We start from the raw sequence: 23,824 nt of genomic DNA, 5'->3' as shown, positions 1-23,824 counted from the left end.
TAGTTGCTTCTTTTGAACGGCGTAGTTGCTTCTTTTGAACAGGTATAGTTGCTTCTTTTGAACAGGGTAGTTGCTTCTTTTGAACAGGGTAATTGCTTCTTTTGAACAGGGTAGTTGCTTCTTTTGGGTAGTTCAGTCGTTACCACACGGGGTCGCCCAAAAAAAGAAAAACAGAGCGGCGTTCAGCGAGAAAGTAGGGCTCGACGCAAGCTCTCCCCACGCTGCAGGTGGCCGATCGCATCACAGTGGAAGATGAGGGATTGGGGGGGGGGGGGGGGGGGGAACGGACGGTTAAAAAACTCACAGCATGATGTCACACAAATGGCCCATCAGCACCAACGCACCACCCTGCGGCGAGGTGCTGCATTGTCTGATTAGATGTGAATGAGCCCTAAGTTCTCCTTAGTCATCACAAGTACTCATACAGTCCCCTGTGTGTGTGCGTGCGTGCGTGTGTGTGTGCGTGTGTGTGTGTGTGTGCGTGCTGCAGTGTGCAGTGAGGGCGATCTGAAGGAGGTGGTGGGTCACCTGAGGGACTGGTTCAGAGTGCTGCATGAGAACGGCAGCAACAAGAGAGTCAAGATCCAGAAACCTGACAAGAACAGTAAGTCATCTGGCAGCTAGAGAAATGCACCAAGACCTCATTCAATTACACACACTACTTCTTTAATACTACCCTATTGAATTACACATTCATTATTTAATACTACCTTATTAAATTAGACATACTAATTCTTTAAGACTACCCTATTGAATTACACATTCATTATTTAATACTACCTTATTAAAGTAGACATACGAATTATTTAAGACTACAGTACCTACTTGAATTGAACAGATTGTTTATAGATTGTTTATAGTGCATGATCATTACACTAGAGGTTCCAGTAGTGGGCAGCTTGAATTGCCAGGTCCAAAAACCAACGCTTTAAGGAGATATTTTATTTTTAGAGCATTAACTCTTTGGAATAACCTGCCTCAAAACCTCTGCTGCATTTACAGTAGATTCACTTTTAAAAATAAACTTAAATTGTATTTAACACAGTATTTTGTTTAGTTTTCTGTTTCTTAGCTTGCATGTAATTTTAGCCATCTTAATGATTTGTTTCATTATGCATTGTGTGTTGAGTACTGACTTTTAATAATTTTGTTTTGCAATAATAATTGTTTTTGTATGTTTATTTTTGTGTGGACCCCAGGGCCCTGTTTCTTGTACCTGGATAACTGAGTTAGCCGGATAACTTTAACTGGATAACTGGGTTAGCCGGACTTTCCGGTTTCATGTACGTGGATTTTCCAAATCACCATCACAACATATCCAAAAGTTTGAGCCTGGTCGAAAGCAGAGTTCAAGTTCAACTTAGCCTGAACCATCGCCACGCCCCCGCAAAGAAGTGACGGCCCGTTTCCTGAAACTATTCCCACAGTCTACGATCTGCATTATACCATTCTGAATTACGTTCTTGTGCTCCATTCTTCCAGAGGGGGCTTTTGAAATGTAAAATAGACCCAAAATGCTGATACTAAATTCACTTTGTCCTAAATAATGCACGTTATATATACCGTGGCGACGGTGGCGCTCGCTCGTGCGATGTACACATTATGTGGTTATTTCAATTGTAACTGGGATTAAGATGTCTGATGAGATGCGCTGTTTGACGGATTTGAGAAATTGAATGAGCCGTTGACGTCACATTAATGAATGAGGATAAAGAGATAAACTTCATTCATAACAAAGGATATTCTAAACACGGGTCTCTCGTTCATTAATGTATAAACAATGAATTTATCCCATCTGGCACAGTGGTCCAGCGGTAGTGCTCAAGCCTGCCAACCCAGCGACCGGGGTTCCAAACCCGGTCTTTCCAATATGATTTTTTTGAATATAATATTAATGATTATACGCCAAAGTAGCCTGGTTTTAAGTTAAAATATTATAAATCTACATGCATTGAGGATGTCATTCTTTATATAGCTCTCAACGTGCACCAAATTGAATTATTCCTATATTGCAAAAAGAAGGAGACGACTAGGGTCTTGAACCCCGGTCGTCTGTGTGAAAGTCAAAAGAACAACCCGTTAGACCACATTGGAGATAAGTTAAAGATTGACTATACATTAATCAATGGGTAAGAGAGCCGTATCGTAATTCTGTATAACAGTTAACTAATTATTTTCGCTAGCAAGATCTCATTTGATTATTCAATCCAGCAGGCAAGTTTAAAGAAATATAATCTGATTGATTGAGGTAATGAGGGACTTAAAATTAGCCTATAGATAACGCATTTAACTTGTCGGCGAGGCGATTGAGCCGTACTGCAATATGTTAATAAAGTTTTAAATCAATTAATCAATCAATGCCGCTAGAGAATCAGGATTTCTGCGATCGACACCTGCTGTCTTCTCAGCTGAGGCGGGCGCGCGCACTGATCCTGAGAATCAAGTCTGGCTTGAGTTAACGAGACTGAATCCACCTTCTTGGAACAGGAAAATCCCGGCTTCAAACATCGGGTTAACTGAAGCTGGATAATGACATCTTGATCGACTTAGTTGAACCACGTACAAGAAACAGGGCCCTGGAAGACTAGCTGGTTGCTATGGCACCAACTAATGGGGATCCGTAATAAAATAAAATAAAATTAGCCATATTCAAATCAAATGTATTTGTAAGGCCCGACAACACACGTTAATGTCCCGATGGGCCGGACACGTCTTCTTTAAACAAGTCAAGAAGAAACATCACAATAAATCAAGAACAAAACAAAAACACCATAATGTCCAAAAAATGTAAAATAAATAAATGCAACACTCCCAGACATACCCCACACGAAGGTAAGGAAAAACTCACTAAAACCTAGCAATAGGAAAAAATGCACCACAGGCAATGTGGTGGAGAGAAACCTTAGAAGGGCCATTCAAGGGGGGATCTCCCTTCTTAGATGTCGGTGATAGTAGTGTTGCAATAAAACAGGTGAACAGTTGGTAAGCATGCACTCATTATGTGTAATGAAACACAGATAAGTGCATGCGATAGCAACTGAACATTTTGAAAGATTAAAAATAGAGCTGATGGCGGATCTATTTGAGGCAAGGGGGCGGCGCAGAGAGGGTTGCATCCTCCCGGTCATCATCACGGGACGTCCAACACTCCGGTCATAACTCCGAGACAGCCACTCACAGGGAGACAGAGAGACGGGATAGGCGTTAGACAGTTCACGTGATTGTAATGGGCGGACATAACAATAGATACAAGTGGTAAGCATATTATGTGAATAGAATAGATATATGTAGTAAGTATATTATTATTATTAATATTCATTATTTAATACTACCTTATTCAATTAGACATACTAATTATTTAATACTACAGTTACTACTTGAATTAGCCATATTCATTGTTTAATACTACCTTATTCAATTAGGCATACTAATTATTTAATACTACCGTATTAAATTAGACATATTACTTCCTTTATCCTACTACATCCTTCCTTAATGCTACCTTATTAAATTAGTATACTACTTCCTTTATACTACTACATCCTTCCTTAACACTTTGCGTGCCGCACACAAGATATCTCGGGTTTATTTTTATGTGGTTGAAAGCCACTCACGAGATTTAATTTTTTAATTAATTTTTTTTAGCGATCTGAAATCATATTGCATCACGCGAGCCTACCCGAGTATACACGAGCACCGCCGGAGATCATATGTGGAAAAAAGCGCCCCCTATCGTCTTTCAGATGACATAAGGGATTTTGGAATGGACTCAATGAAAATGGATGGGGAAAAAAATCCGGTACTCCACATTTTCCAGTCCACTGATCCAGCCGGGGTTACCACAGTTCATTCTGGAGCCTCTGAGCCCCGCTGATCATGGAGTTCTACTGTATCGCGTTGGATCTATACACTTATCGATTTTTTCGAATGGTGATCAGGAATTGGAATATACCAGTTGGATACCATCTGATGTCAGGTAAGGACTCTATGTTATCAGTGTTAGGATAATCAGACTAATTTTGATGAAGTTATAAGCTGTTTTGTGAAATGGGCTCTTTCGGTTTCACTGTAAAAGTCCAAGAGGAAATCAATGCAGCGATTATCCGTGCGCGGCCCGAATGTGCTTGCGTGCACGTATAATATTGATCATCTAGCGTTTATTTGAAAACGATTCATAAAAAGGCAGACGAATATCAACGTTGTGGAATATTCCAGTAAAAGACGATTTTCATAGAATGGTCCAGAATGGGCTGTTTTTTATCTCAAAACGGGTGCTTTTCTAAATGCTCTGAAACGGAAATGACGCGATAAAAAACCAATCTGCCTTGACAGCACTGACTGGAAAATAGTCTTTGATAATGCGATGGGCAGATTAGACACATAGCCATAATTTAAAACATAGATTAGGCGATATTAAGGTTAACATTGGCGCCGATGGTGGCATTCAGGGGGTAAAAAGGAAAACCCGGCGTGGCACTCAAAGTGTTAATGATATCTTATTAAATTAGTATACTACTTCCTTTATACTACTACATCCTTCCTTAATGATATCTTATTAAATTAGTATACTACTTCCTTTATACTACTACATCCTTCCTTAATGATATCTTATAAAATTAGTATACTACTTCCTTTATACTACTGCGTCATTCCTTAATGCTACCTTATTAAATTAGATATACTACTTCCTTTATAGCCTACTACTACATCCTTCCTTAATGCTACCTTATTAAATTAGTATACTACATCCTTCCTTAATGCTACCTTATTAAATTAGTATACTATATCCTTCCTTAATGCTACCTTATTAAATTAGACATACTACTTCCTTTATACTACTGCGTCATTCCTTAATGCTACCTTATTAAATTAGTATACTATATCCTTCCTTAATGCTACCTTATTAAATTAGACATACTACTTCCTTTATACTACTGCGTCATTCCTTAATGCTACCTTATTAAATTTGTATACTACTTCCTTCCTTCACCCCCAGGGTTTGAAAATGGCGCGTCTCCCATCTGTAAAGATCCTCTGGGTTGGATGTTCTCCCGCCTGGATACAAACTTTGACCTCCAGCTGGACCAATCGGAGATCAGGAGCCTCTACCTAGACAGGAACGAGCCTTGCTCTGATGCTTTCTTCAGATCTTGTGACACACACACTGATGAAGTCATCACCAGCTCTGAGTGGTGCACATGCTTCCAGAGGCACACAGGTAAACACAATATGCATGCACACGCACACTAGCACACACGCATACCAGGAATTCAACAGGAGAGGATTCATTGTATTATTTCTTTCTAAAAACAAATCACTGACCAGTTAATTAATGCATATATTTAATCTTTGAAAAATGTGATTCCTTTACATAAGGAGCTGATAGAGGCAGACAAAAATCCTGGAATCTTTGTTAAACAATCAATTTAAATATTTTCTTTCAAGTCGCTCAGTAGACACCAATCTGGATTTGGAGCTAATCACAGCATAATTTCAGCTATTACATTAGTTACAAATGATATAATACCGGCATTAGATAGGAAGAAACATTGCGCTGCCCATTTTGTAGATCTAACTAAAGCATTTGATACATCCCTTACTCTCACAAAGATGATCTAGTATTGGTTTTGGTAGAAAGGCGTTGTGATTAGTTTCAGAATTATGTTTGAGAGGCGACAGTGTGTGAAATCGGGAAATGCCCTGTCTGAATTTTTATCAATTGAAGTCAGAACAAGTTTAGAATATAAGTCAGAACAGGTTTACAATAGAAGTCAGAAAAACAAAAGGTGTGCCACAAGGTTCAATTTTGGGGGCCATCCTCTTCACCATTTATAACAATGATATTGTCTCTTCCTTGAATGGTTGTCAAGCCCATCTTTATGCTGATGACACTATTGTGTATAGTATTGCTGATTCTGTACAACTGGCCATTGAGAACCTTTACTTTTCCTTTAACCCTTTCACTACCACACTATAGAAGGTTAACCCTTTCACTACCTCACTACCGTCTTTACCTTTAAATACCATATAGACAACTTCGCCAGCAGGTTGTGACAGAAAATGTTCTTATTTTACAGAAACAGAACCAGCATTCAGTAGGAAAATAATTGTTGAAGCTGTTTTGGATTATGTTGATGTAATTTATAGACATGCTGCTGCTTCCACTCTTAAACCACCTGAGCTATGATAATAAGATCTCCTATATGATACGGTTGGTTGGTTGGTCCTCTCTTGCAGAGAGGCGCAATAATCATTGCCATTTGTCTATATACAAAACCCTTATTGGTAAGCTGCTAATTTACATCACAATGTTGCTGGATTGTAATTTTGGACCCTATCTGACTTGTTCATGTTCCTCGTGCTCGTTCTGAGCTTGGAAGGTCTGTCTTTTCTGTTGACGCTCCCGACTCATTGGAACATCCTTCAACCCACTTTAAAGATCAATACTCCTATACTAACCTATACACAGTCCAAAGCCATATGATCACTACCCACCAGATATATATATTTTTTTTTTTTATCTTTTATGGTATTTTAGGTGATTTCCACAGTTTTTAGCTTTGTTTTTAATCTTGTATTTTAGGTGATTTCCACAGTTTTTTGCTTAGTTTTTATCTTGTTGTGTTACTACTTTTATTCTGTCTCATATATATTATTTAAATAAAGTCAATCCACTACAGTACAACCCAGGACAATGCAAGAGAACACAATACAGATATTGCTCAACCAGGGTTAAAAATGTGTTCTCAAAACAATGAAAGACAGGCAGAAACAACGGGGTAGGATAACATCATGACAAAAACAAATGAAAAAAACAAGGTTCCATTATTACACTGTTTTCCTGCCCCCCACCAGACTCCCCCTGTAAAGCAGAGCTGTCCAACATCAACAAGAAACAGGCGGGGAAGAAACTGCTTGGTGAGTCATACACATGCATGCACACATGCACACACATACACACACACACACGTTTGTACCATATTGTGTTGTCTTTTGTTGTTATCATTATCATTCTCCTGGGCCCCGTTCCCCGTACCTGGATAACTGAGTTAGCCGGATAACTTTCAGTTAAGTCTGACTTAAGCCGGACTTTCCGGTTCCCCGTACCTGGATTTTCCAAATCACCATGACAACAGATCCAAAAGTTTGAGCCTGGTCGAAAGCAGGGTTTAAGTTCAAGTTAGCCGGATCAACCATCGCCACGCCCCCGCAAAGGAGTGACAGCGCGTTTCCTGAAATTATTCCCACAGTCTAGGATCTGCGTTATACCATTCTGAATTACGTTTTTGTGCTCCATTCTTCCAGAGGGGTCTTTTGAAATGTAAAATAGACCCAAAATGCTGATACTAAATTCACTTTGTCCTAAATAATGCACGTTATATACCGTGGCGCTCGCTCGGTGCAACAACAACAAAATAAAGAATATTCTAAACACGGGTCTCTCATTCATTAATGTATAAACAATGAATTTATCTGTTCTGGCACAGTGGCTCAGCGGTAGTGCTCAATCCTGGCAACCCGGCGACCGGGGTTCGAAACCCCGTGTTTCCAATATAATTTTTTGGAATATAATATTAATGATTATACGCAAAGGTAGCCTGGTTTTAAGTTAAAATATTATAAGTCTACATGCATTGAGGATGTCATTCTTTATATAGCTCTCAACGTGCACCAAATTGAATTATTCCTATATTGCAAAAAGAAGGAGACGACTGGGTTTCGAACCCCGGTCGTCTGCGTGAAAGTCAAAAGAAGAACCCGTTACACCACAGAGAAGATAAGTAAAAGATCGACCATACATCAATCAATGGGTAAGGGAGCCGTATCGTTATTCTGTATAACAGTTTTACTAATTATTTTCGCTAGCAAGATCTCATTTGATTATTCAATCCAGCAGGCAAGTTTAAAGAAATATAATCTGATTGATTGAGGTAATGAGGGACTTAAAATTAGCCTATAGATAACGCATTTAACTTGTCGGCGAGGCGATTGAGCCGTACTGCAATATGTTAATAAAGTTTTAAATCAATTAATCAATCAATGCCGCTGGAGAATCAGGATCTCTGCTATCGATACGTGCTGGCTTTTCAAATGAAGCGGCCGCGCGCACTTATCCTGGGTCTCAAGTCTGAATCGAGTTAACGAGACTGAATCCACCTTCGAGGAACAGGAAAATCCCGGCTTCGAACATCGGGTTAACTGAATCTGGATAATGTGACTCTTGATCGACTTAGTTGAACCAGGTACGGGGAACGGGGCCCTGAAAGACTACATCAACCCACACATTTATCCTGACCCATCCTCTGTGTGTGTGTGTGTGTGTGTGTGTGTGTGTGTGTGTGTGTGTGTGTGTGTGTGTGTGTGTGTGTGTGTGTGTGTGTGTGTGTGTGTGTGTGTGTGTGTGTGTGTGTGTGTGTGTGTGTGTGTGTGTGTGTGTGTGTGTGTGTGTGTGTGTGTGTGTGTGTGTGTGTGTGTGTGTGTGTGTGTGTGTGTGTGTCTGCAGGTCAGTACCTGCCGTCGTGTGACGAGGACGGCTACTACAGGTCCCACCAGTGCCACAGCAGCAGTGGCCAGTGCTGGTGTGTGGATCACTATGGCAACGAGGTGGCCAGCTCACGTACCCATGGCCCCGCGGACTGTGGTGGGTGAATGACATCATCATCATCAGACGTATCATACTGTTGTTGTCGGATAAAAGCCTTGCATCTCCAAAACGAAAGAAAACCATTGGAAGGGGTTTCATTGGCTTTCATACGGCCATGCGACTTGATCAGCATATAGAACACGCAGCAGTTACACTCAGGCAGGGGTGTAAATTACTTGAGTAATTGTACTTCGTTACAATACTTAAGTACTGTTTTTGGGGGATTTGTACTTTACTCAAGTATTATTAGGTTTGTATACTTGTACTTTTACTCAATTACATTTCAGAGAAAAAAAAACATACTTTTTACTCCTTACATTTGAAAATGCAGACCTACAAAGTACAAATCTCGCAGGTCCAACCATTCTAATTCGTATATTTGTTTCTCTGGCCGAACTAACGTTAACGTTATTAATCCTGCGGCCGCACTTTATTTAAAAACAGCCAATCAAATCCCCATCAATGGAAAATGAACCCGCCCATACCCATGCTGATTGGTCCTTCTGCCAGACCAGAAAGCGGGGATCTTTGATTAAACACCTGCTATCAGAAGAATAGACAGTCAGAGTGACAAGCTACAGAAGATGGCCACAAACGATAGTACGAGTGATGAAGAGGACGATACGGAACACTTCATTGCCCCGGAATAAAAAAAAGTTTTTACTTTAACTTTTTAGTACTTAAGTACATTTAAAAGTAGAACCTTTTTTACTTTTACTCAAGTGTGTTTTTAGCCAGATACTCTGACTTTTACTTGAGTACGATTTTGAGACGGTACCCATACTTTCACTTGTATAATTTCTGGGTACTTTTTACACCCCTGGACTCAGGTACAGACTGGTGCTCGGGAGGCTGTGCAATTGAGCGTCCCGGCGATCTAGGCCGGCAAACCGCCTTTGCTAAAAACACCCTCTGAGTCCAGGGCCCTCATTTATCAACAATTCTTAGAAAGTGTTCTATTTTCATACGTAAGCACAGAATTTAGAATGTGTGTACGCACAGAAATATTGGGATTTATCCGTGTTGATAAATACCTCTTTGTTCTACCGTCAATGTTCGTGCATGATTATCCATATATGGTAATGAAACACCCCCCATGGGATGTGAAATAATGGACTGACCCGAGCGAACTATGAGAAACTTCACGAGAGATTGTTCACGGAGCGGAGGCGCTGCCGAACCAAGAAGACACAACCCGTGTTATGGGATAAATAAAAGGCTGACTTGTACATGGTGATGTCAGATATCAACGGCTCCCTAAGACCATTGCTGCAATTCTGCCTGGACAGCTCAAAATACTAATAAAGACCGTTCGTTGACCACTGTTTGGCGTTGGTGTGTCATTATAACCATGCTGGAATATGAATGCCTTTATTAGTTGTGTTCGATTGGCTATAATAATATGATATGTAGAGGCATCTATTTTGTTGTCGGTATTAGGTAGCCTATATGAATTACATATAATAGCAGCCATAGCCTACATTATGCAACAGTAACTTGCGCATATATAATAGCACATGGCACAGCCCTGCGAACCCTGCACAGTAAACTAACTTGATCATTAATCTAGCTGTTGTATCTTTACGCTTATGAAAACATTAAATAATATGTATAGGCTATAGGCCGTCGCTTTGCATTAATAGCCTATATTCTCAAATGGCATTTAATGGCTATCCGACTCCTCGCTATCCTCGCGGACGGACCAGTATACCTTATATCATATCATATTCATATTCATATAATAGTTTACTCTATCAGCCTACCCAGCATGTAATACGTTCTTTGTTAGAACTCAACTCGTTATTATTTTGCGCATAGATTGCAGAAATACGGGAACGTTTTGATTTATATTAAAAGGCTTTGCCATTGTAAAACTAAATATGTGGAATTCTGTAAGCAGAATACAAGTCATATCACCCACACGATATATGCTCTAGTCTGTATCCAGAGCATGTATGCTTTTCATTCATTTATTGCAAGGGTTTTGTAATACACAAACTCAACAAATAACCTCTGTTCTCGTTGCAATGCGTTTTTTCCTACAGTAGGAAGGGGGAAGAACACTATATCGTGGGTGTTCATATGACTTATATTCTGCTTACAGCTTCGAAATTCCACTTGTTTCGTTTAATGTTATGGCAAAGCCTTTTAAATATAATCAAAACGTTCCCGTGTTTCTGCGGTCTGTGCGCAAAATAATAACGAGTTGAGTTACGCGGAGCGCAGTCAGTCAGTACACCCCGTATATTCCGATAACGCTATATAAACCATGCTGCATTCATTCGGAGAGAAAGACCTATTATTCCAAATGCTATTTATAGGGTTTTGACCATAATTACACTACTGTTGCTATTTTACAATGAACTATAATGAATTACGGTTCATACAGAACACGCCAGTGTTGAAACTAATGGGAAGCTTATTTCCGCGTTGTAGTCTTCATATTCTACCGGTACGCATGCTCCGAGCTGTGCGTAGATATACACACAAAGTCAAGCACAAAGTCAAGCACAAGTTCAAATTGATAAGTCCCACACTTTGCTTAGAAATGATCGTACGCAGGGGTTACGCACATATCTGTGCGTACGCAACGTTGATAAATGAGGGCCCAGGGCTGTTTAATCTGGAATGATCTACCACTGACCATACGAGATTGTACATAATTTCCATCTTTTAAATTCAATCTAAAAAAAATTGTTACTCGACAACCAAACCTCTGACCATGTAGTCAAATAGTATTGTAGTGCACCCTTTATACCTGTATGTATGTTTTTATGCCTTGTCTCATAGCATGTTATACTTCACTGCCTGCATGTTTCGTTTTTATGCTTTGTGTGGGGACTGCGGATGAAAATGAGCATCCTTGCTAAATCCGGTGTATTTACACTGCATTTATTTGTAGTGTCCAGTAATATGCTCTGTCCCGTCTAAATAAACAAATAAATTAAAAATAAATCTAAGCGACAGAGGAAGCGGCTGAGCATAGAGTCGCGAGCGGCACGCATGCATGCTCCCATTAACCAACCAACCAGCAAACTAACGAACCAGCGCAATGATTACTCAGTCCTGTATTTGAGTCTCGATGAGATCACTCTGGTCCCTCGCTCGCAACAACGTCACAAGATACACAGACAGATGATCACAGTAAAGGAGACAAAACACGAGACCAAAAAGGAATAATCGGTTAAAACAATTACACTAATTATTAGAGTTGTCCCCCGTAGGACTAATACAGAATCAATCGAAAATCAAGTCAGCACCTAGAGACTCACTGGCAGCTAATGGGGATTATACAGGTGCTCTTTTCAATATCTAGCAAACAGACAAACAAACAGCTCAAACTGGAGTTCTGAGATTTCCATTCGACAGCAGCTTTATACAATATGCAACATCATTGAAATCGTGAAATAGAATGTTCCATTGACATACAGTGGCTCAGGAAGTAGAGCGTCGTCCGGTAATCGGAAGGTTCCCGGTTCGATTCCCGCTCCTCCCGGGCAGTGAGTCGAAGTGTCCTTGAGCAAGACAGTTAACCCCTAATTGCTCCCGATGAGCAGGTTGGCACCTTGCATGGTCACCTTCGCCTTCAGTGTGAGTGTATGGGTAAAATGTGAAGAACAAAAGTGTAAAGCGCTTTGGATAAAAGAGATATATAAATGCCATTTACCATTTGAGAATCGTCAAATAGAATGTTCCATTGACATACTGTCCTATTTCTAAGTTGCCACGATCAAAACATGTATCCGCCGAGTGCTGTTTTTGTTTTCCCACCCCTCGATTGGCTGAGCTTAATTGGGCCTCCTTCCTGTTTCCCGCCTGGGCAGGTGTGGTCCTGGAGTCGTCCGGCGACCTCGGCAGCGGAGACTCTCTGTTCTCCGACGACGACGACGACGAAGACTCCTTCGTCCTCACTGACCAGGCCGGGATGGATGACGAGGATGACGAAGATGAGGATGATGATGAGGATGATGATGAATATCTGTCATAATCTTACAGAGAGAGAGAGAGCGAGAGAGAGAGAAACAAAACTAAAGAAAAAGAGAAAACTGTTTGTTTGATCAAACTGCACGTTTCTAGGTGACTCCCCAAGCAGATCAGATACTTACTCGTACTAACAGCCTATGGACTACTCTCTGTGTATCGTTTGTTAATAAGTCAATACCGATATTCCTGGTAAGCGTTTATGATTTCTCTTCCCGTCTTATTCTAACACGCGGTTGGCTAGCGGAGCTTGTCACTCGAGTACCTGTAGCGACCAATGAGAGAACACGACGAGGACTAATATAGCCCTAAAGCTTTTATCAACCGCCAATCCGACGCTTTGGATACGATCACATGTGCAATGACCTCTCCCTTCATTGGACAGTCCATGTCTTCTAGTGTGTCCTGTCCTTGTGCAGCACATGGCGTGCTGATGCCTGAGGCACAATGTTAAAGAGATTTCTTTTCCCCCTTCCGCCCCCCTCCCCTCTCCCCCCTCCCCCTCCCCCCTCCCTTCATCCCTCAATCTAATGATCCTGTGTATAGGTGAGGTGTTGATGATGTAGATAAGAGATTATTGCACTCTCTAGGTTTCTTTTTTATCCTGATTTGCCAACTATAACTGTGCAAAAAAAGCAAGATAAAGAGATAGACATGCTTCATTAGAAGATTTAAGTCAAAACATGCAGCGTGAACTAGATAACAATCACAACATTCATCTCCATGGACTCGCTACGGGGGAAATGCCAAATTATTACGAGGGGGAGGGGAGGGGGGGGGGGGGTTGCGATATCGAGAAGAGAGAAGAGAGGAAAAAAAAGTGATCTATTTTTCTATGGCATTGTTTCGTAAAAAATACAGAAGATGAAGCCAATCTGGCCGTAGCATGTCCTCTCCTGTGTGTCGGTGGTTTCACTCTGTAGAACTAGGAGGCGAGCCTTGAAACCCAACGGGAGTTCGGCTTGGAGTTGTTCCCCCGACGCATGAACTGGTGAAACAAACAAACAAACAAACCTACACTTACAGAGTAAAACCGCTTTAGCCACGATCCTTTGACAAATGTGTAATGGACCTGTTGTCCGTCAGTGAGCTGATGAAAAAAAAAATAAAAAAATGTATGCTAGCTCAGTTTCAAGAGATGGTTTTAATGTATATTAAATGTTCAGGTTTGCATAGAGCATACAGTATTTAAATGTTTGAAATCGTAAGAAAAAAAAATACTTTAGTACTCACTATGAATCACCATCTCTTTCTCACAAATACAAAAAACACAAGAGACAGACTTGTTGAGGGTGTGTCTGGCGAGGACCCTGTAGTGTATGGGGGACGGCGTGCCTTTCAGTGGTAAGGATTGATATACGAGGATAAGCATGCGTACTGGACTAGACCTGACTTAAGACCATCAAATACACTTCATAAGAGCAGCATTTGTAGTATGTCATGAAAGCAAATCTTAAAAAAAAAAAAAAAAAAAAACGTAGCATTCTTTAGTTTTGGTATTCTTGGTGAGTAGCATCATGGTTTGTGTTATGTTTCGTCTCTCTTATGACAGTGTTATGATATAGGCCTTATTTCAGGTGTTCTCTTCGGTCTTTTGAGTTGTTACGTAGATTAGTTTGAATGTAGAGAAGCACAGACAGGAATACAAACACATACTTAACATTCTGCCGGAGTTGAAAGTGTTTTTATATTAGTGGTTGCTAGACAAAGCTTTGGTTTAGGTAGCGTCGCGACAAAATGGCGATCATCTTACAGTGTTAGCTTTCGTTTTGTTTCAGAAGCTTGACTCGTAGCCTACTTGATCCTCTGTAAGATAAGATAATTGTGTCAGGGGCCGATAAACTCTGTCCAGATTTGTTCATTCTCTGTTAGTCTGCTCGATCACGCAGACCCTGGACCAGCCAAACCGATGTTTGTGTAGGATCAGGATTCCGTCATTGGGTTTGGCTCCATTTTGAATACGACATCTCGTTGAAATTCCAAGTTAAGACTCTGGAAAAGTGCCATCTATTTTTTCAATGAGGATTCCCCCCCCCTACCCCCTTTCTTTATTTGGAATTTCAACTCACTTCCTGGTGGAAATATAATGGGAAAACATTTAGGTCATAGTCTTAAGGAGTGTATCGTTTCTTTGGCAGTGATGACATCATCATTTTGATAACCTTTGACACTGTAGCCACGTGCAACCAACCAATCACACGCTCTCATGACAGGTCTGATATGATATTGTTTAAAAGGTTATGATACAGATGCATTTTTTTTTACAGTGTTATGTATGATTTGCTGAAATAAAGACTCTCTTGACCAAAGTCAGCCGGACTGTCTGGAGTGAGTCGTGACTTTAGACCTTTGAAGTTGGACCACAGGCAGCCTGTTACTTCCATATAACCATGTTTTGGTTCCATGCACGACGTTTCAGTTCTGTATTTCATATTTCACATACTTTTTAGGCAGCTGACATCCTGACGGAGCCTGAGATGTTGGTGACTAGACGCCACGAGAAGGAGAACTGACTACTGTGCAGCTATTGTACATACCACACACACAGGGCTGGCCCGTCCTACATGCCATACAGGCAGTCGCCTAGGGCCCCCGAAAGGGGGGGGGTCCCACTCGTAGTAAAAAAATGCATATATAATACTACGAGTGCCCCCCCCCCCCCCCCCTTTGCTCAACGTCTGAGAGAAACACTGGTGAAATGAGGCGTCTGCAAAGATGATCGAATGTAGTTTGGTGAATCAATTTCACCAGTTACAGTGTTTCTCTCTGATGTTATTTTTTACTAGGGGGCGGGGGGGCATTTTCAGGTTCTCGTCTAGGGCCCAACAGACCCATGGGGCAGGCCCTGCACACACACACACACACCCGGGAGATCTTTGCAGTGTGGGAACCAGGAACAGTAAAAACGCCAGTGTGACTAGCTGCTGGCGGTAGTCTACCTTTAAATTATAAAGTGAAACGGGATGCAATTCAAGTCTCAGCCAGACGTTACCAGGGTGAAGTGTGAGGCTGGTCCTCGTGCTATTAGTTCACAATAGATTTGTCTACTAATGCCATTATCCCGGGGGCGCTGTGGGATCTAATAACTGCACAACAAAATAGAAATCTGATTCAGGTTAATGCTTATGAAGAAGAACAAGAAGATGACTTTATTGTCAATGCACACAAGGCAATTGAAATGTGCCTTTTCACCTATCCCTCCTTACACAAACACACACACACACACACACACATAGTGCCCCACACCATAAGCATAGGTTTAGGGGGGGGTTGCATGGGGACATGTCCCCCTCAATATTGAGAAGAGGTAAATGTGTCCCTCTCAAAATATTTAGCTAATATGAAAGACAACCCCCTCGCCAAAAGAGGTAAAAAACCAAGGGGGTCAAAACGTTTATATACCCCTACAGGACCATAAATTGATGGTACAAAAAAAAAGTACACCAGAATACAGGAAATGAAGAGAATACTCAATTGCCGCTTTAAATCCAACCCCAATGTCGAAACCAAACCTACGCCCCTGCATTGCCCCACACACACATGCATTTCATCAGAGAGGTCAGAACGCAGGGTTGCCCCGCAGTGCAGCGCCCCTGGAGCTGAATTTGGGGGGTTTAGTGCCTTGCTCAAGGGCACGTAGGCAGACATGGTGGGCACTGTAGATGTAATACCAGCCACCCTTCAGTCACCAGCTATGGTTATATGAACCGATGTGTAACTGTACGTGGTCCACTGTAGACCAGAGACAGAATGAGTGATGGATGCGGACCGGTCCCACGCAAAGTGCCCTGCATGGAAGCCTTTAAGTGAACGAGTCACCGAGTGAGTGAGCGAGCGAGCCAGTGAGTGAGCGAGCGAGCGAGCCAGTGAGCCGGTCACAGAGGTGCTTCACGTCTAAATACAAAACTTCACTGCTGTCCCTCCCCTGTTGGTATGCAATGCATCCTGGGTACAGGAGCATTATTGCATTATGTAGGAGGACAGCAGGTGAATATTTTATGAGAGCGTTTCACCCCCACCCTATAGAGTACAAGCGTGCACACAACACACAGCACACACGCTGGTGTGCGTGCACACTCACTCACTCACACACACAAGCGCACACACGCACACGCACACATCCAGTGACCTGGAAACAGGAAAGGTTTTTTTCCCTGTGAGAACTGAACAGCCTTTTCACAGGACCCCATGTTACAGCTGCAGCCTGGAGGCACGCAAACAATGTGTATGTATGTATGTGTGTATTTGTTTGTGCTTGTGTGCGTGTGTGTGTGCGTGTCTGTGTGTGCGTATGTGTGTGTGTGTGTGTGTGTATCTGTGTGTGCATGTCTATGAGTGTGTATGTCTGTGTGTGTGTATGCATGTCTGTGTGTATGTCTGTATGTGTGCGTGTGCATGTCTGAGTGTGTGTATGTTTGTGTGTGTCTGTGTGTGTGTGCGTGTCTCTGTTTGTGTGTGTGTGTCTCTGTGTGTGTGTGTGTGTTTCTGTGTTTGTGTGTCTGTGTGTGCCTGTGTGTGTGTGTGTCTCTGTGTGTGTGTGTGTTGGTGGTTGGCAGCAGAACCTGTCAGCAGCTCAGATAGGGGGAAGTCACTGTGTAAATATCATAACATGTTCGCTTTCACAGCGTTTCCCTGTGAGAGAAATCTGCTGACCGCTGAAATTAACATCTAGATAACATCAGATAGGGGTCTGATTTCTCCACAGAGGAATCTAATCCATCAATATCAATTAATTTATTTATAAAAGACAGCAAAACAGTATGAAAAACTGTAAAAAAAATGTTATACATAATAAAAGTATATAAAATACCTTACTGCCTTAACATCAAACAAATTAAGAACATTAGGAATAAAAACAGTGACTGTCCAGCTTACTTTTAATGGAGGTCTATGTTGATGGTTTTAATAGAGGTCTATGTTGATGGTTTTAATAGAGGTCTATGTTGATGCTTTTAATAGAGGTATATGGTGGTGGTTTTAATGGAGGTCTATGTTGATGCTTTTAATAGAGGTCTATGGTGGTGGTTTTAATAGAGGTCTATGTTGATGCTTTTAATAGAGGTCTATGTTGATGCTTTAATAGAGGTCTATGTTGATGCTTTTAATAGAGGTCTATGTTGATGCTTTTAATAGAGGTCTATGTTGATGGTTTTAATAGAGATCTGTGTTGATGGTTTTAATAGAGGTCTATGTTGATGGTTTTAATAGAGGTCTATGTTGATGCTTTTAATGGAGGTCTATGTTGATGGTTTTAATAGAGGTATATGTTGATGGTTTTAATGGAGGTCTATGTTGATGGTTTTAATAGAGGTCTATGTTGATGCTTTTAATAGAGGTCTATGTTGATGCTTTTAATGGAGGTCTATGTTGATGGTTTTAATAGAGGTCTATGTTGATGGTTTTAATAGAGGTCTATGTTGATGGTTTTAATAGAGGTCTATGTTGATGGTTTTAATAGAGGTCCATGTTGATGGTTTTAATAGAGGTCCATGGTAGTGGTTTTAATATAAGTCTATGTTGATGGTTTTAATAGAGGTCTATGTTGATGGTTTTAATATAGGTATATGTTGATGGTTTTAATAGAGGTCTATGTTGATGGTTTTAATATAGGTATATGTTGATGGTTTTAATAGAGGTCTATGTTGATGGTTTTAATAGAGGTCAATGTTGATGGTTTTAATATAGGTCTATGTTGATGGTTTTAATAGAGGTCTATGTTGATGCTTTTAATGGAGGTCCATGGTGGTGGTTTTAATAGAGGTCTATGTTGATGCTTTTAATGGAGGTCTATGGTGGTGGTTTTAATAGAGGTCCATGTTGATGGTTTTAATAGAGGTCTATGTTGATGGTTTTAATAGAGGTCTATGTTGATGGTTTTAATAGAGGTCTATGTTGATGGTTTTAATAGAGGTACATGGTGGTGGTTTTAATAGAGGTCTATGTTGATGGTTTTAATGGAGGTCTATGTTGATGGTTTTAATAGAGGTACCATGTTGATGGTTTTAATAGAGGTCTATGTTGATGCTTTTAATGGAGGTCTATGTTGGTGGTTTTAATAGAGGTCTATGTTGATGCTTTTAATGGAGGTCTATGCTGATGGTTTTAATAGAGGTCTATGTTGATGCTTTTAATGGAGGTCTATGTTGGTAGTTTTAATAGAGGTCTATGTTGATGCTTTTAATGGAGGTCTATGTTGGTGGTTTTAATAGAGGTCTATGTTGATGCTTTTAATGGAGGTCTATGCTGATGGTTTTAATAGAGGTCTATGTTGATGCTTTTAATGGAGGTCTATGTTGGTGGTTTTAATAGAGGTCTATGTTGATGCTTTTAATGGAGGTCTATGCTGATGGTTTTAATAGAGGTCTATGTTGATGCTTTTAATGGAGGTCTATGTTGGTGGTTTTAATAGAGGTCTATGTTGATGCTTTTAATGGAGGTCTATGCTGATGGTTTTAATAGAGGTATATGTTGATGCTTTTAATGGAGGTCTATGTTGGTAGTTTTAATAGAGGTCTATGTTGATGCTTTTAATGGAGGTCTATGTTGGTGGTTTTAATAGAGGTCTATGTTGATGCTTTTAATGGAGGTCTATGCTGATGGTTTTAATAGAGGTCTATGTTGATGCTTTTAATGGAGGTCTATGTTGGTGGTTTTAATAGAGGTCTATGTTGATGCTTTTAATGGAGGTCTATGCTGATGGTTTTAATAGAGGTCTATGTTGATGCTTTTAATGGAGGTCTATGTTGGTGGTTTTAATAGAGGTCTATGTTGATGCTTTTAATGGAGGTCTATGCTGATGGTTTTAATAGAGGTCTATGTTGATGCTTTTAATGGAGGTCTATGCTGATGGTTTTAATAGAGGTCTATGTTGATGCTTTTAATGGAGGTCTATGTTGATGGTTTTAATAGAGGTCTATGTTGATGCTTTTAATGGAGGTCTATGTTGGTGGTTTTAATAGAGGTCTATGTTGATGCTTTTAATGGAGGTCTATGTTGATGGTTTTAATAGAGGTCTATGTTGATGCTTTTAATGGAGGTCCATGGTGGTGGTTTTAATAGAGGTCTATGTTGATGCTTTTAATGGAGGTCTATGGTGGTGGTTTTAATAGAGGTCTATGTTGATGCTTTTAATGGAGGTCTATGTTGATGGTTTTAATAGAGGTCTATGTTGATGCTTTTAATGGAGGTCCATGGTGGTGGTTTTAATAGAGGTCTATGTTGATGCTTTTAATGGAGGTCTATGGTGGTGGTTTTAATAGAGGTCTATGTTGATGGTTTTAATAGAGGTCTATGTTGATGGTTTTAATAGAGGTCTATGTTGATGGTTTTAATAGAGGTACATGGTGGTGGTTTTAATAGAGGTCTATGTTGATGGTTTTAATGGAGGTCTATGTTGATGGTTTTAATAGAGGTACCATGTTGATGGTTTTAATAGAGGTCTATGTTGATGCTTTTAATGGAGGTCTATGTTGATGGTTTTAATAGAGGTCTATGTTGATGCTTTTAATGGAGGTCTATGTTGGTGGTTTTAATAGAGGTCTATGTTGATGCTTTTAATGGAGGTCTATGTTGATGGTTTTAATGGAGGTCCATGGTGGTGGTTTTAATGGAGGTCTATGTTGATGGTTTTAATGGAGGTCTATGTTGATGGTTTTAATAGAGGTCTATGTTGATGGTTTTAATGGAGGTCCATGGTGGTGGTTTTAATGAAGGTCTATGTTGATGGTTTTAATAGAGGTCCATGGTGGTGGTTTTAATGGAGGTCCATGGTGGTGGTTTTAATGGAGGTCTATGTTGATGGTTTTAATGGAGGTCCATGGTGGTGGTTTTAATGGAGGTCCATGGTGGTGGTTGGCAGTCTGAGAACAATCCAAGACACTCTGATTTTGCATCTAAAAATCCATTATTCACTCATGAATAAACCAGTGTGTTTCGACTCAGACAGTCTGTCTTCACCAGACACCCAGACTGCCAACCTCCACCATGGACCTCCATCAAAAGTGAGCTGGACGGTCACTGTTGTTCTTGTTTCTAGACGACCGGGCCTGTTCTTGAAGAGCACCTGATGTTATACTGTAACACCGTCACCACCACCACTGTTCTCACTATCCCTCTTCCGTCACACACATAAAAATAGCCACACACATAAAAATAGCCTTAAACTAAGAACAATGTCAGATATGAACATGTCTTTCAAATGAAGTAAAACGATGAGTAGAAACGGAACGCCGTTTCAAAACACCACAGGGTGATGCATTTATTTTGTCCTGAGAAATCCTCCGGATGCTTTGTCAGGGGTACTTCTGCCCTCGGCCGTATATCTGTGAGAGGCTTTTATCGCCCGATAATATCAGCTGTTACAGGTCTATCTCTCCAGGACTTTGACGTTTTCATAATGCTATATACAGGTTTCTTTTTTTCTTTCAATCCAATGTGAAACCATCGCCTCCTGAAGCTGGGACGAGACTACATGCATTTTAAAAGCCTGACGGACGCTGAAAATAGAAGCTATTTCACACTGAACAGCGGCTCTTTTCAAAATGTCTCCTCAAGCTGTCAAAAAGGTGTACCCGTATAGGCTGCTATGTTTTCTAAACAGTTTCCCGCTGTGGAAATGATTGCAATCTGACCCTTGACCCTTTCAACACATCTCCACTCCGTGTAGCCTCCCCCGCAGTAAGCTAATGGTGCGAGACGCCTCCAAAAGAGTCTATTCCTCGACTCCCGACAGCCGTGATCCACTCCTGGTGCAGTGACTGAGTCGAAGTGCACTACAATTGACTTGTAGGACCCTCCCCCCCCAGCCATGCCCCCCCCCCCACAAATCTTTCATTTCAATGCAAATCCATGGCTATACCTGGTGAAAATAATTGTTTCCGGAACCCAGATAATCCCAATAACAAGGGTTGTGGTGAGTACAAGTCCTTTCCTAATGCAAGCAATGGTTAAGTCACACAGCACCTCGGTTACCAGACGAGAAATACGCCCCGATTCAAACGCTGGGGTCAAATTGAACCCAGTGGTAGGGGCAGGGGTCAGTGGTAGGTGCAGGGGTCGGAGTCGGGGGTCGCACCAACTACGACTACCTAAAATTGACATTCGGCCTCCTCGTTTCCAAATATTCCAGTTGATGGGTTGGATCCTCTCTCTCTCTCTCTCTCTCTCTCTCTCTATTCTTACGGGGCAAGATGGAGCCATACTGGAGCCTACCGCAGAGGGGATAGTGTGACTAGTCAGCGTGCTGCTATGTATCTGGTGGTTTGAGACACATTATAAGTGCTGAATTAAACATGACCCGGGCTCCGCTTTCTCATGCTCTCCATTTACCTGCCCCTCCCTGTCCTCGCTCACCCGTTTCTCTGTTTTTTAACCCCCCCACCCCCCCCTCCCCGTCGGCGCGTATATCGTCGTGTGTTTTCGGTGTCCGTCTCTGAATCGCGCCCCAGTAAAAGCAGCCTAATGGAGGGAGGCCCGAGCCTATGGGGGAGCTGCTGAGGAGGCAGTATTGCCCACTTTAATGGTAAAGTCATTGTTGGTCAATACACACTCTGTCACAGACACACACACACACACACTTACCGGCCTCACACTACTGTGGCTGAGTCAGCGACGGGCGTAACACAATACACACTGCTATCCAGGGACGTGAGACAGCACCGTGTCTGTAAATGACTCATCCATTGAACCACTGTGCCAAGCAACTAATGCATTTCTTCTTACTGTCGGCTATTGCTGCTGCAAGGAAATGGTACCTGAGGACGTAATAAGCAAGTCTCCACTTTTTTTTTTGTTTAGCTAATGAAATTAAATATGACTTTCTTTCCACCCTCAGTAGTTTATTGATTCTTTTTTTTTGTTTAAACAAGACGTACAACATATACATTTAGAAGAATGATATTAAAATCATGAAGGTAACAAAAAGGCCCTCCCTCCCACCCTAAAGACAATTGAAAAATAAGAAACCATCTAGAAAAATATCTACCCATATACACCCCTGTACACTACCTGTACATAAAAAAAGAAAAATAATAATAACAAATATTTAAAGAAACGGAGTCCTGCACACTAATACACGAATACACTAATAGTGCACTTCAGTCGTCCTATTCACTAATAGTGCACTTTAGTGCTCCTATTCTCTCTCCTTATCCACTAATAGTGCACTTCAGTCGTCCTATTCACTAATAGTGCACTTTAGTGCTCCTATTCACTCTCCTTATTCACTAATAGTGCACTTTAGTCCTCCTATCCACTAATAGTGCACTTTAGGCCTCCTATTCTCTCCTTATTCACTAATAGTGCACTTTAGGCCTCCTATTCTCTCCTTATCCACTAATAGTGCACTTTAGTCATCCTATCCACTATAGTGCACTTTAGTTCTCCTATTCTCTCTCCGTATTCACTAATAGTGCACTTTAGTTCTCCTATTCTCTCTCCGTATTCACTAATAGTGCACTTTAGTCCTCCTATCCACTAATAGTGCACTTTAGTCCTCCTATCCACTAATAGTGCACTTTAGGCCTCCTATTCTCTCCTTATTCACTAATAGTGCACTTTAGGCCTCCTATTCTCTCCTTATCCACTAATAGTGCACTTTAGTCATCCTATCCACTATAGTGCACTTTAGTTCTCCTATTCTCTCTCCTGATTCACTAATAGTGCACTTTAGTCCTCCTATTCTCTCTCCTGATTCACTAATAGTGCACTTTAGTCCTCCTATTCTCTCTCCTGATTCACTAATAGTGCACTTTAGTCCTCCTATTCTCTCTCCTGATTCACTAATAGTGCACTCCAGTCCTCCTATTCTCTCTCCTGATTCACTAATAGTGCACTTTAGTCCTCCTATTCTCTCTCCTGATTCACTAATAGTGCACTTTAGTCCTCCTATTCTCTCTCCTGATTCACTAATAGTGCACTCTAGTTTGTTGAAATTTCTTTATTGGGAATAACCCCTTGAGATGAAACCATCTCGTTTTCAAGGGGGTCCGCAAAGACAATACAGAGTTATTTGACAATAATATATAACAAAAACAACAAACAACAAAAAACTAGACAAAACAAAACAGAAACAAAAACAACAAAACAACAGAGTAAGCAACGCCAGCCAAGAAAATAAAGTAATCCAAAGATAAAAAGCATACAACAGTATAACAGCAACAACAACACAACGACAAGAACATGAACTGTAACACCAGCTAT

At 41.0% G+C, this 23,824-nt stretch overlaps 1 protein-coding gene across 1 annotated transcript in view; it reads left to right on the top strand.

The window, feature by feature from the left end:
- spock3 (SPARC (osteonectin), cwcv and kazal like domains proteoglycan 3) overlaps positions 1-14,938 on the top strand; it is a 50,942-nt gene extending 36,004 nt beyond the window's left edge. Inside the window, exons 7-11 of the mRNA XM_084319115.1 lie at positions 491-604; positions 4,997-5,218; positions 6,856-6,918; positions 8,504-8,641; positions 12,469-14,938. Of these exons, the coding sequence (XP_084175241.1) occupies positions 491-604; positions 4,997-5,218; positions 6,856-6,918; positions 8,504-8,641; positions 12,469-12,632 (701 nt within the window). The 3' untranslated portion in view covers positions 12,633-14,938. The remainder of the gene's footprint in view (positions 1-490; positions 605-4,996; positions 5,219-6,855; positions 6,919-8,503; positions 8,642-12,468) is intronic.
- Positions 14,939-23,824: the final 8,886 nt, after the last annotated feature.

The sequence above is a fragment of the Notolepis coatsorum genome (assembly GCF_963971535.1).
Source record: "Notolepis coatsorum genome assembly, chromosome: 7".
NCBI lineage: Eukaryota > Metazoa > Chordata > Actinopteri > Aulopiformes > Paralepididae > Notolepis > Notolepis coatsorum.
This window is presented reverse-complemented; position numbering and strand designations above follow the sequence as displayed.